General features: G+C 39.4%; 1 protein-coding gene across 4 annotated transcripts in view; it reads right to left on the bottom strand.

The window, feature by feature from the left end:
* Positions 1-21695, bottom strand: part of MAP4K4 (mitogen-activated protein kinase kinase kinase kinase 4) — a 231311-nt gene that overhangs the window by 6674 nt on the left and 202942 nt on the right. For 2 of the 4 annotated variants that reach the window (XM_053306630.1, XM_053306632.1), the window contains 9 exons: positions 21330-21338; positions 20877-21052; positions 19381-19501; positions 17972-18163; positions 14507-14624; positions 13636-13806; positions 6863-7006; positions 3212-3346; positions 1134-1234 (listed from right to left, as the gene is read on the bottom strand). In XM_053306630.1, the coding sequence (XP_053162605.1) occupies positions 1134-1234; positions 3212-3346; positions 6863-7006; positions 13636-13806; positions 14507-14624; positions 17972-18163; positions 19381-19501; positions 20877-21052; positions 21330-21338 (1167 nt within the window). The remainder of the gene's footprint in view (positions 1-1133; positions 1235-3211; positions 3347-6862; positions 7007-13635; positions 13807-14506; positions 14625-17971; positions 18164-19380; positions 19502-20876; positions 21053-21329; positions 21339-21695) is intronic. The other 2 variants (XM_053306631.1, XM_053306633.1) reach the window with 1 other exon arrangement.

Below are 21695 nucleotides of genomic sequence, written 5' to 3'. Positions count from 1 at the left end.
TCATTTGTATTATCATGTTATGCCTGCCTTCCTCTTGCTTATATATTCTACCTCTTTTTCTATAGAGCAATTGTTTTCATGTAAAAGACACTGGAAGCTGAGATTAAGTTTAAGTTATGTACTTGATTATTTTACAGTCATCCCTTGCCAACTGCTAGGGTTCCATTCTGGAAAAACCTCTCCTTTGGCAAGTTTGTGGTTGGCAAGGCACTGAAGTCTATGGGAAACAGGGGGTTAGGGGAACCACGACCACAAAAAGATCTAAAAATAAAGGGGAAAATAAAAAAATTACAAAAAATCCTGTATTATCGCCAGGAGTCACCACGAAGAATGAACAGATCGAACCTCTGGAAATTTTTTGAACCCCCCCAAATTACTCAAGGCATTTTAAATTGGCAAGGGATAGCAAGTTCAGCAAGGGTCACCAAGAGGAATGAGCAGATCGAACCTCTGAACTCCTCAAAATAGCTGGATCCCCTGAAATTTTTTGAACCCCCCCAAAATTACTCAAGGCATTTTATATTGGCAAGGGATAGCAAGTTCAGCAAGGGTCACCAAGAGGAATGAGCAGATCGAACCTCTGAACTCCTCAAAATAGCTGAATCCCCGCCCCCACATCACTAAAAAATCTCACCAACTGTGGATACTCAGGTCATTGTTGTCAAGACCTGTCACAATTTCCTATTTGCATATACTCAAAACCATGGTTGATAAAACCGTGGTTGGCAAGGGATGACTGTATTGGATTACAACCAACTGCTCTTTCTTTTTTTTAAATGGGGTAATATATTTTCCACCATGTTCAAGACCTTTAAAACTCCATAAACAAACTTTAAATAAATATGCATTTATGTTGCTCCTTCGTTCTTCAATTTAAAACCTAAAGCCAGACACATACCACCTGTACAAAAATCCATCTCCCTGAATTCAGACCAAAGTTCTGCTATAGTAATACCTGCTATGGTAAGATCTGGACTTTTACCTCTTGGCTTCTGATCTTCTAGAAGATTTAGTATTATGTATTTAAACTGCCTCAGTCAGAATCTTAAGGTATACATGCAGAGCATACTAAAATGCTTTCATGGCCATAGGCAGCCTACATTTAGCCTATTCATATAACTATGTGTCCTTACCTTAAATGCCATAAATTTGTGGTATGGTTTTGGTGCCCAGGCATAGACCTCCACAGAACTCTTCAGAGCAATTACCAAGAATTTGATTCTTTCATATTTTACTAAAAAAAATTTAAAAGACAGTGAACATGAACTTTATATTCTATACCAACAAAACTGAAATAATGTGCATTACAAAGTAGAAAAACATTTAAGGTAAAACACAAAAGACTCAACAACCAAGTTAATATATTATCTCCTGCAAATGTTTGAACTATCGCTGTCTCTCAGCAAAAAAGTACCTTTACACTAAGACCATCTTTAATATTCTTTCACCTTCTTTAAAAGAGAAACCATATTTTATTCAACCATGTATAAATTAGTGGAAGACACTAACGTTTCCACTGTCGACCTGTGTTAATTCCCACACTAAAATCAGAAGATTACTCTTATTCAACCAAGGAAGCACGAAAAAAGACAGATACTTAAAACCTATTATTGAGCCTTCAACATTTAATTCTACTGACTGACAATCAACTAAAAATATTCCGATGACTAAAAAGATGCCCAAAAAGTAAACCAGGAAACACTTTAAGAAGTTAAGAGTTGACATTTGGAACCTCTGGTACAGCAAAAGAGCAGCCTAACATAACTTCCAAACTAACTGCACCAGTGCATAGTTTTTGATGCTCTCTCCTTCCCAGGAAGACCTCCATGCCACCCATAAATATGTCCCTGAGGGTTGTCCAGCTAAATCTAGATAATCAGTCATCTCCAGGTATTGTTGGAGCTGGTTGCCACTACACACTCAAGCTTGTTGTCCAAGAAAGGCAGATTGGAGACTGGCTGGTAATTGCCAGTATGGTGTGATCCAGAGAGAACTTCTTTAGTAGAGGAAGTTCTAATTTTGCATTAGATGGAACCATGCTCGTATTAGCCAAAAAGGGCAGGAGTCAAGCATGCAAGTACCCAAGCTTGAACCCATATGTAGTATCTTTAGTGGAGTGGCAGCCCAAATATTATATTGAAGCCCTAGCCCCTACATGATGCTTTCTAAGTGCTTCAGATCCATTATCTCAGTTATCTTTCAAACAACTTCATAAGATAGGCCATTACCCTGATATGGGATGGGGGCACTAAGAAAGTATAGCGGCAGAAGTCATCTAAACCATTCTTCTTACTGATCTTTATACTCTCTGCCAAGAGACTTCAGCACTAGACTGGAGCCTCAAAACAATATATCTTCCCTTCCTTAAAAGCATGCTTTGCTTTATCATCCTCTCTTCCAGAACAGCTGTGAATATACCACCAGAGGCCTAACCTTTTTGGTGTGCAACAGAAATATAAACCTGTCTCTAGGAGTCATTTTTGCTGTGTAATTGTTTAGTTTACAGACTCTTAAAAAGTTTTTAATCATATAAGAGGAATACACATAGATGTAGATATTTTTCTATTTCTATTTGGTAATCAATGAAATGTTGAGGGGAAAAGGAAGGAAAACTACAAAAAAGGAAAACATTCACAATAATGGTTTTAGGACTCTGGTTTTAGCTAAAACCAGAGTCACAGGGCATCTTTTCTTTGCAAGATTCATGCTTGGAGTTAGCACAAGAAATAATGACTTCCTGATGTTTTGGTTCTATGTCACTCTACAATATAATAAGCTCATATGGAATTTCTTGAAAAAATATCTACCATTTGGTTCACATTCTTCCTTGGACCCAATTTATCTCTGCAGTGTTAAAAACTGCTAAGACCGAGTCCAAGGACCAGAAACACAATTCACCTCTGAATGAGATTTAAGAGCATGCTAGGAAATGTGATGACCAAACTGGGAAGAAGAAATGATTGCATCATTGCTGACTTACACATGCTCCTATTAACATACTCCATGACTGAGATAAAACAAAAATGCATTCTTACAGTGATCACTGCCCAAGATATAAAAATATATTCATTACGCCATGTGACTTGTTCACAAGACAAGACAAAAAGCTAAGCAGAATCTGTTTCTACTGACAGCTATTTTGAACAGATTTTTTTCCATTACATACTTCCCTCTCCATTAAATTTCAAAACCAGCACAATGAATTACTTACCAACTTTATAGTGCACACAACCTTCCAAGTCACCCACTGTGGTCCAGCCTTGTTTCTTTTCTACTTCAGGGTCATTGCGAAGGATTTTGTTTCTTAACCATGACAAATAATACACTCTCAATTTGTTTTTCTTTCCTTGAAACAAAAATTGAATAAAAATAGTTAATTAGGTAAATTGAAAAAGCCAGTTCAGCAAACAATACTGGTACAACACACACATTAGCGGTCAGAGATACTATCAATTTATGTAACAATAAGATTTACACTGGTAAACTTTCCTTCCATTATGGTTACTGGCTGTTACATTAAAAAGTGATTGCTAAAGAAAATAAGATGGACAAGGCTATCTTATGATGGGTCATTTCATATGAAATGTTTATATTCAGAAGGTATCTATCATTAAAAATCTCAGATATGTTAATCACTATATCTCTTTGCTACCTCAATAGCTAGTTCTTTAAGCAATAAATCTACAGGTTGGAGGGGGCAATGTTCCCTCTAAGGCATGCACATGTGCATGTTCTCACAAGTTTTTTGATGTCTGCTCAGTTAATTTTAGATCCCGCTCAGGCTGAATCAGGAAGGTCCCACTCTGAATATATGTGTGCACACACTGCCTTGATATGCCACCCAGAACAAAACTCATTCTGCACACAGATGAAAAAAGAGAGGGAGAACACTGTGGGGCGGAGGGGGGAGACTGCTAAAAAGTTCATAGCCAGCAGAATTCATGGAGTGCCATGAAGTCCATTATAGACAATTGGTAGACTGCATGTGGCCAACCTGAAAACCAACTTATATTAACCCCAGGGAGAAATAAATGAAATACATGAGACAGCATATATTCTTGGACCAAAAAAAATGATCCTGTTGGTGGTAGCTTGCAGGCTTTTGAAACTCACAAAGCAATTCTTTGGACATAACCAGGATACTAAAACATAATTGATTGAATCTGATTCTTTGGAGAAAAGTCCAGGCAAAGCCTACTGTTCCCCCCTGCCAATTTAATATGGACATCAGTCAAATTTAGAAGCCATCACCCAATCACCTCTGGGGGAGAGGCACAAGTCACAGGGGGAAACTACATGGAGATGTCTATAGTACCACCTGACAATATTTGTTACTCTCTCCCTTCCTGCTGAAAATTGATGCGACTTTCAAAAGGAGTCGCAGGCTGCATGGCCCTCGGGGACATTTTGGGGTGGGGAGTCACAATTGTGATCTCTATTTGGAAGAAACCACCAGATAACAGGGGATATGTCTGACTCAAAGTATAAGCTACATGATTAACTGGTTAGGGATTTCTTTTTAAACTAGAAACTGGACTTTTCTTTTGCTGAGAATGCAAGGTGAGAGAAAAAAATCCCCAAACTACTTAGATAGCTAAAGAAGTGTATCCTATTCGATTTTCATTTCCAAATGGTGCAAACAACAAAACATAATATAAAGCATTAAAAATTATCCAGTCAACATTAAGAACTTTTAACCTGTTGCAATAAAGCCATGTACTCACAGTGGCTTCTCCAGAGAACATACTACTTTCAACACAGAAATCCAAACTAGTGTTTAGAAATTAGCATAACTACAGAAAGAGCATTGAAATCAGAATTCTTCCCCTATAAAGTCTCATTCTGCATACCTACATTATGTCTATGCTAAAGAAAGCTCCTTTGTCATGTAAAACAGAACCTGACAGCATGGGAATTCTTAAAGGTATGCTTCACTAAGAGATCGCCCAATTAAAGGGTTAATGTAACTGTTTCAAAAGAGGAAAGATTCAAGGAGGAAACAACTGGATGTTGTAAGGAGCCTATGACTTCCACTGACGCAATTAGAAATAAAAGATAATACACAAGTTTTAACCACAGGCTTTCATCATCTAATTTACACGTTCTTCATACCTCTTATGCTAGAACTATGTCACAGTAGCGTAACTTAAGTCAAGTTCTCACGCATGCAAATAACTAATTATATACTACATACATGTTGACTATAATTTTAAACATAAGCTAAGCTTGAATAAATTAAGTTGCTGTGACATTATCACCAATTTTACACATTATCACATCATACACATAGACACAATCCAGTCCCTCACTGCACTCTTTGCTTTCCCCCCCCAACAGGTTGCTCTGAAAACTGCTAACCCCTGCTAACTTGGCAAACAGACACCTTTTAACATGGTGATTCTCTTTATTTAGCAGGGGGAGAGTAACTGGCCCTATCCACCACCAGCACAGTACCTCCAGTGACTGTTGCTGGTGTCTATCTAATGTTTCTTTTTAGACTGTAAGCCCTTTGGTGACAGGGATCCATCTTATTTATTTATTATTTCTCTGTGTAAACCACCCTGAGCAATTTTTGGAAAGGCGGTATAGAAATAAAATCAAATAAATACATAAATAAAACAAGAGTTTCCCTACGTGTTGTTCACCTTTGCCATTTGACTTCAAGTAAAGTGTGCCATCAAGTCGATTTCGACTCCTGGTAGCCACAGAGCCCTGTGGTTTTCTTTTGGTAGGAGGGATTTACCATTGCCTCCTCCCGCACAATATGAGATGATGCCTTTCAGCATCTTCCTATATCGCTGCTGCTCGATATAGTACCAGCGGGGATTCAAACCAGCAACCTTCTGCTTGTTAGTCAAGCATTTCCCTGCTGCACCATTAGGTATGCAGAGACTATTATAATTTTTTCCCTAAGGTTCTACAAACTGCAGAATTTTAGAATGAGTGAATACGTATTCATTTGATTTGTATTACTTTTTAAAGGTACTGTTTACATTTTGTGAGTTTGTATTCAAATTATATGCTTACAATGTATGAAAATAGTGAAATGGATGTTTAACCAAGTCATGACAAAAGACTGAGCAAAAATAATCACAGCTTCTACATTCTGCTCTTCAAATGCACAAACAGGGCTCTATATTTCTACAGTTCACAATATCAAGCTAATTTTAAGAGAAAACAGGCAATCAGATTGACTCTGGATTGGTTCAAACAATGCTAGAGGCACCAGATGGGGAAAAGGGATGGGGCACACCCATTGGGACAACCTCCACCGACATCTCAACACTGTCCCAGTGTGTCCCTTGATTGCATGTGGGTGGAGCTGATCATCTAAATGGCTCCAACTACACACTCCAAATATTGGTTTAAAACAATTTATCTGGAGCACATGTTTAGGGACCATTTGGATGAATGGCCCATACAAGATCAAGCAACATGCTCCAAATATTAATTCAAACAAGTATTTGTAGTGCATGTTTAAGATGATATCCTGATGGCTGTGCTCTTGGCACACACCCTTCTTCATGTGTGCTGCCACTGGTATTGTTTGAACCAGACTGTACCATGTGCAAACAGAAACTGGATATCCTACTTCCAAACCGCTCTTTCTGGTATCCAGAAGGGGTGAGTGTGAGGCAGGGGGGAGAGGGACTCCGACTACTGGATACCAGAATGAGCAGTTAAATCTATACACCATATTCATTACAGTCTCAAAAAGTCTAGTCAAGTAACTTATTTAGTATTATGCATTGGTAAGGGGGCAACATGACTGAAAGGTGATCAATTAAAAGTTTAAATCATATCAATTTGCTATTCAAAAGACAGATTGAAATGTAGGGTTTTTTAAAAAATTTGTACTTACCTGATATTGTCACCAAGACATTCAGACCTTCAAGTACATCCATTTGCTGGAACCGTCTTCGATTTATTAATGGATACACCTTCCCTTGGCCACTTCTGTCCAGCAGCATCAGGCCACTCTCTGTTCCCACTAACAAATTAACTCCTACAGGAACAAAATTAAATTTCTTTGATTAAGCAAAACATTTCCTGATATTTGCCAGTTCTGGAGATAAAAACAAGTTGCTTACCTGTAATGGCTGATCCAAGATCATTCACGATAAAAATAACCAAGACAATATTATTTGGATTCATCAACAATACAAATCCCAAAAGAATCCAATACTAACTCTATATGAATGTTTTAAAAGAGCAAACTATCTATCTAATCTATCTAGTAACCCATTTAATATGTCATATAAAAACTATTATTTAAAACCATAAAGTGTACACCAATCTTGTATCTCAGACAGGATTTTTGGACAAACTCCTTTTAGGAAATTTAGGAATATCTTGGACATTCATGAGATACTGCATGGCTGCTCTCTTCTGTAATTGATAGACCATTGATTTTTGGAGTATTATTTGTATGTGGACATGTCTGGACCATTTTGTCAATACTAATCTTCTTCAAAGTTTGATCTCCCTTTGAAATTTCATCATAATCTTAGATACAAGATTGGACTTTGGATACAACACACTATTATTTATATGACAGGAATTTGCTAAGATTGTATCAATTTTAATTTTATCAGGTTTTTAGTGAGTAATGGTGCACACTTTATGGTTTATTTAAAATAATAATTTTAAATTATTAACACTTCATTTAAAATAATAATTTTATATGGCATACTAAATGTGTTACTTTTTAAATATATAGTTGGATCTTTTTTAACCTTCATATAGAGTTACTAATGGATTCCAGGATCATTCACAACATGGGTAATACGTCTGCGCAGTAGCCTCTGCCAAAGTATTTCACAGCTCCCCAAAGCACTCTGTAGCTCTGCCCTTTGTGCACAAGGAGTGCTCAGTATTTTTGGCAGCACAACACCATTTGCTTAGTTCCTGAATGACTGTTGAGAAGTTGAGATCTTCCACTGGAAATACGGAGATAAGTGGACCTGAAGAATAGAATTCAAGAAGCAGGGAGGTGGGGCAGCTGTTGTGAATGATCCTGGATCACCCAAAGATCACCCATTACAGGGTGATCCAGGATAATTCCCAACATGGGTGTTTAGCAGGTTCACCAATGAAATTGATGTTACTTAAAGCACCTTCTTTAGAATTGCCCACCCAAAGTTAGCCTCAGCCACTGACCGGATATCCATAGTGCAATGTTCGCAGACCAGGGGGATACTTTTCAAATGTCACCCATACTAATTCCAGACATATGTACTGTGGAGGCTGCCATAGCCCTAGTGGAATGGGCTTTGATAGTAGTTGGAGATTTGACTGCCTGTTCCTTATAGTAAAGAAAGCTAATGCGAGAGTCTTTGCCTGGATATAGGTCTTCCCTTGTTCCTGCCATTAAAAGCAACAAAAAGTCTACAAGACTTCCAAAAGATCTTGGTTCTGTCCAGGTAGAACAAAAGTGCCCTTCTGACAACCATGGAGTGGAAAGACTGTTCCAGAGGAACAAATGGGTTCATGAAGCAAGAAGGGAGAACAATATCTTGGTTGATATGAAAATCAGACACTACTTTTGGAAAAAAGGTAGGGTCCATTCTCAAGAGCACCTTATCTGGGGAAAATCTCATTTAAGGTTGAGTTTGTTTGCAGGGCCATGAGTTCACTGACCCTTCTTGCTGAGGTGATGGCTGCTAAAAAGGTGGGTTTTAGGGTAAGCAGTTTCAGATATGTGGATGCTAACAGTTTAAATTGTGACTGTAACGTAGAGAACTAGGGAGAGATTCCACAGTTCTATGGGCTGTTGGGATAAGAGAAGAGAGTCTTTCAGTCCCAACCTTAACAGAAGAGTTAGATAGGCCAGATTGTTTTAGGGCAGTGAGATACAATAGAACTTGTTTAATAGCGGATTTGAAAGGGTTTTAGGGCAGTGAGATACAATAGAACTTGTTTAATAGCGGATTTGAAAGGGTTAAATCCCTTGCTTTTAGCGTAATTGGCAAAGTGTTTCCATTCGCAATTGTAGGTCCTCCTGGTGGGCACTTTCCTCTTGTTTAACAATATTCTATTCAAAAGTTCAGTTTCCAGGCAGTCAGGTTCAGAGTCCATAGAATATGGTAGAAAACAAGACCCTCCCACCCGAGAAGAAGATGTGGCATTGAGGGAGACCAAGATGGTTGCCTAGGAATAGATGGAGGACAAGAGGGAACCACGGTTGGTCTTAGCCACCATGTTGTGAGAATGATGCAGATAGTTTTGTCATGCAGTAGCTTGCTCAGGACTCTTGAGAGCAGCAGAAAGGAGGGCAAAAGATAAAATGTTTGGCCTTTTCATGGAATCTGGAACACATCTCCTAGGGATTTATGTCCCTGTCCCACTCCCACCTGGGAGTAATAGAGTTTGCATTTCTTGTTGCTCGGGGATGCAAAGAGATCCACTCATGGTGTTCCCCACTGATGGAACAAGTTGGAGAGAACATCCAAATTGATCTCCCACTCGTGTTGTTGTGGAGTGTTGGTCTCTCTGCTCAAGGAATCTGCTAAGGTGTTGTCTGACTTCTTGTGTGTAGTGCTAAAGGGATGACTTTGAGGAGTATACACCAGTCCCATAGTTGGATAGCTAAATTGCAAAGGGATCTGGATACTGTTTCTCTATTATTGATACAGGCTATTGCTGTGTTGTCCAGGAGTAGCTGAATGGTCTGATCCTTTATTACTGGAAGAAAGGATTTGAAAACCAGGAAGACCACAGTAAGCTCCAAGAAGCTGATATAGAGGGCAGACCTACAAGAATTCCAAAGTCCCTGTGCATGGAAACCCATGCAATACTTTCCCCAACCCCTGAGTGATACATTCGTCATTACTGTTATTGTGAACAAAGGAGATTGAAAGAGAACCCCTTCTAGGTTCTCCAGACGAGTCCACCAGTGGAGTGATTTCAGCACCGATTGTGGGAGAACTAGCAACATGGATTGACTCTATATTTGATGGGAACACCGAAAGAAACCACATTTTGAGGCGCCTCATCCAGAGATGGGCATGTGTGATAGTGCAGGATACCATCAAACCTAAGCAGGGATGTAGCTAGGCAAGAGGGGGCCCCATGTTCACACCTTTCCACAGTGGCCCCTCAGAGTGAGGGAGATAATGAATAGAATAGGGAGAAATGGTGCTGGGCGGGGGCAGGTTCTTTGAACCCATCCACTCAATTATAGCTACACCCCCGAACCTAAGAGTCTTTGAACTGTTCTTGCCCTTTGTTTTGGGTTGGCCACGAATGTTGAGATCAAGCATATAATAAGCAGGTGTCATTCTTCTGGAAGGAAAGCTCTTTTCAGTTTAGTCTAGGGAAAAGTTTGTTTAGTCAGACTTTGTGTTAGACTTTCTGTTTCTTTGGTGTGTGCTTTGTATATCCCTGATACTGATCTAGTATTGATTACCTGCAACATAATTAAAATAAGCAACACTAGTCTATGCCCATTCTACCTAGGACATTGAAAAGGCTCTACAAACATTTAAATGTGCAATAAGACAACCTATTTTTGTAATCTTACTAAGATGCTTAACTGTATCCAAGAAAGCTAGAAGCCTCAGATGGAAGCAGTAATTAAATAAAATCTCTTTTTAAACGTGCTTTTCTTTTTACAAGGCTCTCCGAGCTGGTTTTTAACTGGGGGGGCGTGCGAAGGGGGCTTACTCTGGTACAAGTACATCCTCAGATGTTCAGCAACTACCAGTTTTTCTCATCCTGTGTAGGTATACGCATGGAAGAGGTTTTTTTTTTTTTAATTTGCTCAATATCTAGTGACAGAGGAACCTTGGATTAAAGCACCCAATCGACTGATCCAGTTCTCTGCAAGTTTGGGGGTGCTTGGTGGCAGTCTTTTGAACCTACCAATAATTACAGAATAGTTTTAGGAGAAGCCTAGCCAGAAAAGCTCAGCAGGGATGATTCAGCATTTCTTTCCCTCACGTGAGCTTGCCTGAGATAAAGGCTTTAATCTGCTACAGAAACAAAGACATCTCCTGCGTCTTGTTCTTATCGTGATATGGAAATAAGTGTCTTTGAGGTCTAGGGTGGCTAGCCATTCCTCCTTTGCCAAGAAAGAGAGGATGCAAAGCAATCATCTGAAACTTCCTTGGGTGAATGAATTTGTTTAGATGACCCAAGTCTAGAATGGGGCGAACACCCCCATCCCTTTTCGGGAAATAAAAATCCCCCTTTCCCAGGAGATCCTTCACTTATGTTTCTAGTTTTGGAGTTGGGTTGGTGAAATATAGGGGTGCTAATAAATTCGACTGTGTATCTGGTGGAAATGATACTTAACACCCAGGCATTGGATGTAATGTGGCACCAAGCTACGGAGAAATGGGCGAGTCCAGCAATTGAATGGTGTCTCCGAAGGTACCATTTGTGTTGTTCCGGATTCTTTCACATGTCTGTTTTGGACCGCAGGACCTCTTTTGTCAATATCGGAATTGTTTCCTGTAGCCTCTGTGGTCAGATTTCAAAGGGTAGGCCCTCTATTTTCTCTCTCATGTCCATATGGAGAGAAGTGGAGCAAAGCCAAGCATGGCATCTTAAAGAAACAGCTCCTACGAGCAATAGCAATTCAGATTCTGTCAAAGTGCTGACAGATAACATCAGCAGACTTAGAATCTCATTGAATCTCATATGCAGGGGCTCTGGACAGGGATTTTTTTAACCTTTTGGCCCCTTTGGGGGACTTCGTCTAGGCCGAACCCCTCCCCCACATCTGGCCACTTTTTCTGGCTGGTTTGGGCCTCCGTTTCTTGGCGCAGCTGCCATTTTGGACGCCACCCCACATGCACAAATGGTGTCTGTGAGGCCTGGCACTGCCCAGGGCCTCACAGAGGCCATTTGCACATGTGTGGCGGCCATTTTTATTTTATTTTTTTTTAAATGGTCACCACACATTTGCACATGCACGGTGGCCATTATAATTTTTAAAAAATTAAAAATGGCCACCAAAAAATGGACACCGTGCATGCACAAACGGCCTCTGCAAGGCCCTGGGCAATGCCAGACCTTGCAGAGGCCATTTGTGCAGGCGTGGTGAAATCCAAAAAGGCTACCGCACCAAGAAACAGAGGCCTGAACGGGCCAGAAAAAGCAGCTGGATGGGCCACGGTGGTGGTGATGGAGACCAGCAGGGGAGAGGGAACCTTCGTGGACACACAGACACAAACACACACACACACCGTGGCCTAGACGAAGCCCCACAAAGGGGGTAAAAGGTTAAAATAATAATAATAAAAATTGTGAACCCTCCAGACTGGGGTGGGGGGTGCGGAACCATACTGGGCCAGTCAGGTTCGAGTCCAGTTCAGACTCAGACCGAACCGGGCCAGCTGGTTCCATGCACACCCCTAGCTCTGGAGCATCTTTCATGTCCTCAAGTGATTCCAGATGGAATAGTGACATTTGGCCATACAGGCCGTTTTTTAATAGAGAGCTTTTTTAATAGAGAGGCAAAGGTAGAACTTGTGTCCCACGGTATCCAATTTCCTTCCCTCATAGGAACATAGGAAACTGCCATATACTGAGTCAGACCATTGGTCTATCTAGCTCAGTATTGAGCCAGCGTGGTGTAGTGGTTAGAGTGCTGGACTAGGAACAGGGAGACCCGAGTTCAAATCTCCATTCAGCCATGATACTAGCTGGGTGACTCTGGGCCAGTCACTTCTTTCTCAGCCTAACCTACTTCACGGGGTTGTTGTGAGGAGAAACTCAAGTATGTAGTACACTGCTCTGGGCTCCTTGGAGGAAGAGCGGGATATAAATGTAAATAAATAAATAAAAATTAAAAAATATATTGTCTTCACAGACTGGAAGCGGCTTCTCCAAGGTTGCAGGCAGGAATCTCTCTCAGCCCTATCTTGGAGAAGGCAGGGAGGGAACTGGAGCAGAATACTACCTTCCAGATTTACTCCCCATGGCATAGGCCACTACTAAGGAGTTGAGGAGTGTTTGAAAAGTAAGGAGCAATCACCATCCTGAACCTATATTTTCCAAACTTTTAGAAGTGGAAAAGGAGACTGTAGAGGCTTCCCAAGCTGTCTTAGTTGAGTTTACAAGAACTGGCAGCATGGGGAGTGCTGCTGGTTGAGTCACAGCAGAGAACATAAAGTCATACACAAGAGAACCCCATTATCCAAGGACCCATCATCCGTTGCTTCACTTATCTGTGCTTGGTTAATTGGCACCCATCATCGGTATATTGGGGGGGGGTGGCCAAACAAGGGTTAATATTTGCATATCCATGGGTCTATCTTCTGGACTGCCTTCATACTACATACTAACACTACATGCCAACTTGCCACAAATGCCCTTAAATTTCTACTTCTCTGGGATGTTAGTATGCCATTTATATATCTGCAACATTTTCATAGAAATCTCATTCCTGGAATTTTAATTGACACGATTGCCAATAGAAAACATGTATTGTGTGAATAGATGCCTAGATTTATCCTCAAGTAAACTTTGGAAACATACTGTACGTTTTCTCTGAATGCATTCCATACCAACTTGTAAACAAATCACAATTAGTCCCAATTTCCTGATGAATTTTCATAACATTAAGCAAAATATGTAAATTTTACACATGTATAGGAATGAAGCAACAAGAAACATTTGATTTCATACCCCATAAGGCGGCACATAAGATCTCAGAATTGAATCGCTTCTTATATTTGCGAATCTCTGGAGTGTCACTCTGTGGCCGTGTGTTGGTTGGGTTCACATTAACAACTGATCCTTTCCTTGTTGGATCCTGTCTTATTGCCTCTGACCTCATTGCTTCACTAGAGAATCCTACTATGGGGGATGGAGAAGAGAAGAGAAATATATGGTCATTCAAACACAAAGTGCATACACACCGTAATAGAGAGAAATCTATTCTATATTTTAGAGAATGTTTGTTGGTTTGTGTGAAATAGTCAGATTTCCCAATGCCCTACAGAAAGCAAATTTTTCATACACAATTCTGCCACTGACATTAGCTGGAATATGCTGGGGAAACTCTACATAGTTCTTTTTGCATTTTTTTGAAGAAATTCTGAATATAATAATATTTTAACTTGTTATTGTTCTCAACAGATTTGTAATATTCAATAACCAGATCAATAATTCCAAAACAACATAATGCCCAAGAGAAGCAGAAGATTTTTATCAGATTCAAGTTTACTTTGATTCAAATTTACCATTTATGGTAATTATTCAATGAAATCAATGATGTTTGAAATCCTACAAATTTCAAACTCTCCCTTTACTTCCCTTTTGTAAGCACATTAAAAAAAAACTCTATTACAAAATTTATTTAACTTTCCTGTCAATGTAATCTACGCAAAATGACTTTGCCCTACTAGTATCAGATAATTATAAGTTGGTAAGTTAATGTTCATAAGAATGGGAAAGTGAAATGAAAGCAAGCAAGGAAGCATGGAAACTTCTTTAAGTATTTCAGCTGATAGTTTAAGTCACTTTCAGTAGCTGAATAACTATCTATTTTACTTACCAACAGAAGTTACAGTTGTTCCACTAGATGGAGATATTTGTAGTAATCTGGGGTCTATAAAAGGTGTAAAGGAGGAGGAAGATTTGTGTTTCTGCAGTGTGTTACTAGCGGACTGAGTCTGCAATGTAAATTTCAGATTCATTAATCATACTATAAACAATTTTGATTTTAAAAACCCAAATCAATTCCAGTTGCTACCAGACAGCACGGTTTTGGAAACCTTCTCATCATCCTTCCTCAAGTGCTACCTACAAGTAAACTGCATGCAAAGTGTCTTAAAAGTAAATTTTCAAAGCACTGCTATAAAACTTTAATCCAATATTCAGTCCCTTTAGACTTTTACAGAATGTTAGCAAGGGATATATACAAAACATAGCATAAAGCAAGGACAAGCCTCCTCTTTCTAAAATACTTAAGATGCCTTTTGTAATTTTAGAAAGGAGTACTTCTTGTTCCACCCCTGTTTTGGATTTCCCCTGTACAACATGCCCTGCTTTTTTGTTATGTATCTTCTACACTGAGCCAGCGACCAACTGGGAATTATGATCTCCATGTCCAACAAAATTTGTACCATTCAGCATCTGGCACTCAATTCTGTGACTGATACAATTTTAGTTTCTGGTCAGTGTTTGGACAATTCTCACACTCTCTTCATTCTCTCTTTTTAAAACTGAGCCTCTTGCCAGAAAGCTGCAGCAGGTTCTTCCACCATAATTTTTCACAGGAAAAAAAATATATATTAAGCCTGTATCACACAAGGGGGCTTATTAAGGAGGAGAGTTGTAAACAGTGGCATGAAGTGATATTCAAGCACCAGTGCATCTTGTAGCTGAAAATGCTAAAACATGAAACACACAAACAAAGGAGAAAAGTAAAACAATGAAACTGTTAACAAGTGGAAGTGGAATGACTTTAAAAATTCCTTGCAAGACTGGGCGAGTTAAGTGTCAGGACAACACGGCACATTAAAGCAGAATGGCACAGGTTAAAAATCAAATGCATGTTATATGAAGTTGCTAGAGACAAAAGGGACGAAATGACATTTAACTTGTTTTCTGTCTTTTGCAATCACCTAAAGTGCTGGCTCAGTTGCCTCCCTTTCAAAACCTCTATGTTAGAGTGCCATCCTCTAACAAAAAACCTCCTACTGGAATTAAATCATATAACGCAAGTTTTCCAAATGATTTTGCCATCTTCGAGTGCTACTGTTCTATTTCATAACAATAAATATTATGTAAGACATATTGGCTTACATCCAGACTAAGTTACTCATGAAGAGTCCCACTTATATTAGTGAAAAAAGTTAGTTATGACTAACTTGTCCTGTTAATTTCAACAGGACCACTCATAAGAAACAGTGTGGATGTCAGCTGCTATTTAGAAAACTGTAACTGGTAGACCTTTGTCTTTGAATGATTGACTTCTAGCAACACACTTTAAATAAATGGCACCACTCAACTACTGTTGCTACTATTCTTGAACAGCAGTGTATCAAGTACAATCATGTGTCCCAGAGGACTGCTTGCCGTCTCTATAGCCCATCACACTCACATGACCTCATCTTTCCTTAAGTCAAACACAGTCTACCTGCACTAAGATAGGTTTATTTATTAGTTGCACCCAAGCATCACTATCAGGCAACACTAAACACCATTACCACCACTGGCATGAATCTAGTTTTGCTCTGAAATTTGTATAATGGTACAAAATTTTATACAATTTTATTGTATAATGGTACAAAATTTTATTGAAATTATCTAAGTGCCTTGTTGCACTTACAATGTTGTTTACAAATTTGTTTTATCTTTTGATCCTGGAATCAGAACGAAGACTGAGAACAGAGCTCAAGGTGAATTCTCAAGCTACAACAAGAATTTGGGTTTCACAATCAAAATGACCATCACACATACCAGCAAAAGGAGTGCTGGCTCAGCTATCAGTCATGTCTCGCCATCCCATTGCTCAGGGTGAGCTTTTTTTTTTTTTTAAACCCTACTAAGATTTACATATTTATCAAATATTTGTTTACTACTACTACTACTACTACTACTACTACTACTACTACTTATATACCACTCTTCAACCAAAGTTCTCAAAGCAGCTTATTAAGCTTGCTAACTGGGCAAGAGGCATCTTTTGAAGTAGCGATTCTTTTTATTAAGCAGGGGGAGAGCAACTGGGCTTATTCAGCTCCAGCACACTGCCCCTCCAGCTGCTGCTGCTGGTGTCTACCTTCGTGTTTCTTCTAGACTGTGAGCCCTTTGGGGACAGGGAACCACCTTTTTCTTCTTCCCGCCCATCCTATGTGAACTGCTTTAAGATTTTTGTTGTTACTGCTGTTGCTGGAGAAAAGCAGTATATAAATAATAGCAATTAGGGTTTCCTTTTCTTAATAGTGAAAAACTCCTCTAGAGCTTGAAGTGAAGTTTCCTGGTGACATCACAGGAACCAGCCACTGAGTTATGTGCATAGTTGGCTTTCAACTGAAACTCGCAGATATTTGTCTTTTTTAAAAAATCACGAGCTCTATCCTCGAGGGAGTACTACTGAGTGACAACTGAATGTGGCGAGAGTGCTTCCACAGTGACTTCATGGTTCTAAAGTGTTAAGTCCATCTTCAACAATTAAGAGTTTCTGAAGAAAAAACAATCTCCATGTTAAAACCTGTGCCCCGCTAATTGGTTAAGTACAAACTATTCCTCATTAGAAATGTACATTTTCGATCATTTACTTAGAAAAGCTTAGCATACGCTTCTTCCCACACAGGAGGACACTTTTGAAGTGTGCTGAATAGTCTTCAAACTAAAACAGTGTTGATGTTATGGGAAAGCTAGCTCCTATTTTATAGCAATCTTTCAGAGCAGAACTGGACTATTAAAAACCAAGACAGTTCCTTTTCTCCAACATTCAGAAAAACCCTAATAATCCAAAATGCAAATCTTTCCTGAGCAATAATGTTTCCTTCACTCATTAAGAAATAACAAAAAGCAGTCTCTTGTGGTAAGCAGTTTCCTGCAGAGAAAGCTTATTTTCTAATATAGTGCACAATTTCCCCCTAAGCAAGGATCCTCTGCATGCATAGTTACAGAGTACTATGCTGAACAGGGCAGCAGCAGCATTTTAAAATATCCAGATTACTCTAAAATGACCCTTCAAAATATATACACTCCCGAAAACAGAGTTAAACAAATATCACTATAGCAATTGGTTTAGCTTATACAAAAGCCATGCAATTAATGACTAATTGTAAAAAGCAAGAATCATCAACTGGCAAGTTTGGGGTAAAACTGCTCTAGAGTTAAGGGGTTTGGTACATCAGAGCTGAAATGTGTTATTTTGGGGGTGAGGGGGAGGTGACAGGAAGAAGAGCAGAAGGGGACACTGGCTGGAGCTCCTCTGGAAACTAGCTTTTAGGCAATATGGCTAGAACCCTATGAAAGCAGCCAGCTGTGGTGCAAGACATACCTCATTAGTAGTTAGCTTGTCCTGGGGTGTCTGTGGGGACATGGTGGGTGTCGGCTGGCTGGAGGATGGGGAGGAGGAAGTGGAGGAAGTGGAGGAGGAATGGCTTTGCTGCAAGAGATCTGGCAAGAGGTGAATGCGACCGGCAAAGCCATTGCTCTCATGATGGCTGGCACGATTTGTGTCAACTGTACTCTGTAGAAAAAACAGGCACACTTGTCTTGCTCAAGTGCTGCGTAAAGGTCTATGTCCCTAACAAGCTGATCTACTTTTAAGGTTTCAATCAACGCATTAATCATCCACGTCTTTTTCCCTGAGTTAGAAAGGTAGGTGGTGGCAAAAAGAATTCAGCACACACTGCAATATTTGGATTATAAAGTTTGGATTACAATATTTGGTTTCTTTGGCATGACCAGCTGCTTTACTGGCAAGATTAAGCTTATTTTGACCAAATCCATGCTACTGTATCAGCTTGCAAGTTCCCTATAGCTCTTCTTGCTATCATGTTCATACTGAGTTCTTACTTTTAGACAAAATAATATAAAGTGCTTGAAATATCTGGTGAATGTCTTAATTTAGTTATTTGAGCAATAAGCATGACATCATAATAAAACCTGGGGTTCAATTATAAACTTGATATTCAGTTGCAAAAAATTAGAGACTAATTAGCAATGCTCACATCCTATGAACTAACATGCTGAACAGCTCAGCCAGTTTAAGACAAGGGAAGTAGGATCTCTCCGTTTCATGTGTTATAGTTCAAGACAGACAACTGTGTGATCCAATAGTTCTTCTGTTAAAGATGAGCAGGTTCGGCATAACCTGCCTAGATGGGAGTGATCTATTGACAAATGTACATAGGCTGCTCTGAAGTCCACAGAGGAACAGCAAGGTATAAGTGTAACCAAGATATAAGTGTAACCAATTAAAAATAAACTAGACGAGCCTGCTTTGCACTGTCTCTAGTCCTCTGAGCTTTAATACTTCTACCTTCTCGCGACATGCCAATGCAGTATTTAAAAATATCACAAAATTGCCATACATAAGGGTTTTTTTACAGGTATCTGTAACAACCGTTTCAGTTTTCTTTTCTTTTTCTCTCTCTCTCTCTCTCTCACACACACACACACACACACACACACACACACACACACACACACACACAAACCCTGTTCTGGACCCAGACTAAGATAAACACTTCAAAGCTCTGTAATGTGTCACTGCAATGCATGCAAGCAAGCACAGCAGAGACAGTGTGTGGAAAGACCTATTATTCTCTTTACATGCTCCAAATGTCTGTTCATTAATAAGAGTCACATCTGTAACTTCTGCAAAGATATTATGTAGTAAGAGAACATGAGCGAATGAGTTAATGAGGGGGGAGCAAATTCCACATGGAAAGGATACATTACCTGTCGGACAATTAAAGTGCCCTCCTTGGAAGGAGTCATGGCAGGTTCACTCTCCACATCGTCATGCACAATCATGGTTTTCACTGACTCTGTTTCCCCATTGCTAAGATTTAGAGTAGATCTGTTTGGCAAGGAGGACATTTTGATCAAACATTGCACATTGCTTCTATTTTCATGTTGATTCTTCACTACCCTTAATACTAAAATCATTTAAATCATGTTGCCAATATAGAACATATAGCTCAGGGATGATATCATCATGGAAGAAAAGTTCTCAGAAGCCTACCTACTAAAGAAAACCTTTATTTGTAAATAACCTCTCATCTGGATGCCAATGGTGAGTAAGCACAGCCTCCAGACGAAAATATAAGGAACATTTTGTAAAGTGGATTTGTTCTTTTCCTCTTCCAGGACTAGAAAAATCTTTAGACGACTTGTCAGATCACATTTTTTAAGACCAAGTAATTAGAATGAATTAATGATTGGAAAATATAGTTTTTGGCCAATATGCATTTCGCTCTTTATAGTCTTCATTTTCTAGACTTTTGAATTATAGGGTATTTTGGATATAATAGGTCTATAAAGGACTGAGCTAATTTATAACGTATACATTATTCTATATATCTGAGTCTCTATCCTATAATTTAATTAGCCAAAGCAATAACAAAATGTAAAGGGACTATAAAGAATATGAGCCTTCAGGTTTTTAAACAAGACTCCAGAAATGAACATCTGCCAATGAAGTTGCTGGAATTCACTGCTGGAATAGGACTTTTTTCATGCTTAATCTATTTTGCCTCTTGAAATTGAAATCCACTGCTTGTTACATGCTCACATGTATTGAATATCCAAATATTCCCTCCTTTTCTGACAACACATTTAAGAGAACGTGTCCTTAGTCTTCGGTGTAGATTAAAATGTTCTAAGTTACTGCAGACACATTTTGCCACAATACCTCTTCATCCTCACAACCCAGAGGCATTGTTAGGGGGTGGTCCACGGGACTCAGGCCCCCAATCAATTGCTCAGAGTCCCAAATCTCAGCCACCTCCCTCCTCCATGATCTCCGAGAGTGCCATTTGAGTTAATTATGTGCAGTTGCCAAAAGGTCTGACCCTTATTGCTGCTGCACAGGTTGTTCTAAAGAGAGTGCAGCAGAGGAGGCACCTGCACAGAGCATAAGAGAGCACTCTTAGCTCACCTAGCTCTTTGCTGCTTTCACATACATACATGCTGTATGATCATATTAGTGTTTTAAACATATATAATTATTCGTGAGGGGGTATGACTGAATTTAATCATCAGAAGGGGGCTGGGGGCTTTTAATTTTAAGTACAGCAACTCCCCCGGTGTTACCCTTTCCTGAACCTTGTTAAATATTTTTCACAAACGACTTCCAGAACAGAATTCTGGTCTTACTGTAAATCAACAAAATTCTGCCTTGGAACCCCATTAAAACTTCATAGCAGGAAGAAAGGGGGAAAGAGAAAACTAACACTGCTCTGGCATCTTCGGGTCCAGAGGTAGATTCATCAACTCCTTCTTGCTCCATGTCATCATCATCTTCATCCGTGGTACCCGACTCTTCACTAGATGATGAATAATCTGTCACTTTATGGGGAGGTCGTACATCCTCCACTGCCCTCAATTCCTTTGCCAAAGCAGTTAAATCCTAGAATGACGCAGAAAGAGGGAACCAGAGAAATGAATGCCAGCAGATAACACTGACGATTTCAGCAACACATTTTAAGAAATCAATTTAGTTACTTTTGCTTTAAACTTCACATTATTAAGAAAAAAAATAATTACACTTCAGTTATCATGGAATAAAAATGGGTTATAACTTAATCCTTTCTCTGAGACCAAGTTAATGTCAACATGCCAATAAGTACATAAAACACAATAGGATTCATCTCAATATCTTTAAACTGTAAATGTTGGCTGCTTACCACTTCTCCCTGCAGATCAGTCACATGATAGGATTCCACAAATCAGCAATGGCCCAAGAGCATAGGATTGAATCAAGCGCAATTTGGTGGACATGTTGAAATATAAAATTAAAATTAAGAAACTGTAAATGAAGGAGTGAATAGCAATAGAGACAGCAACTGGAATAGTAAGTATAAGTAGAAACTTGTTTTTCATAGATAGATAGATATGGGGGGGGGCAAGGGGGAAACTGCTCTGTTCTTCCTTTTCATAGACACTGGCCACTTCAGGAAGCATCTCCTTCAAATGGAAGGTTGCTTCTAGTTGGTAAACTAAGAAAGCAAAAAGTGTGCAACTACAACTCTGTGGAAGGCTTTGGAATCCTT

The sequence above is a fragment of the Hemicordylus capensis genome, chromosome 3 (assembly GCF_027244095.1).
Source record: "Hemicordylus capensis ecotype Gifberg chromosome 3, rHemCap1.1.pri, whole genome shotgun sequence".
In the NCBI taxonomy this organism is placed as follows: domain Eukaryota; kingdom Metazoa; phylum Chordata; class Lepidosauria; order Squamata; family Cordylidae; genus Hemicordylus; species Hemicordylus capensis.
Note: the sequence above shows the minus strand (reverse complement) of the source record. Positions and strands in the feature narration are given on the sequence as shown.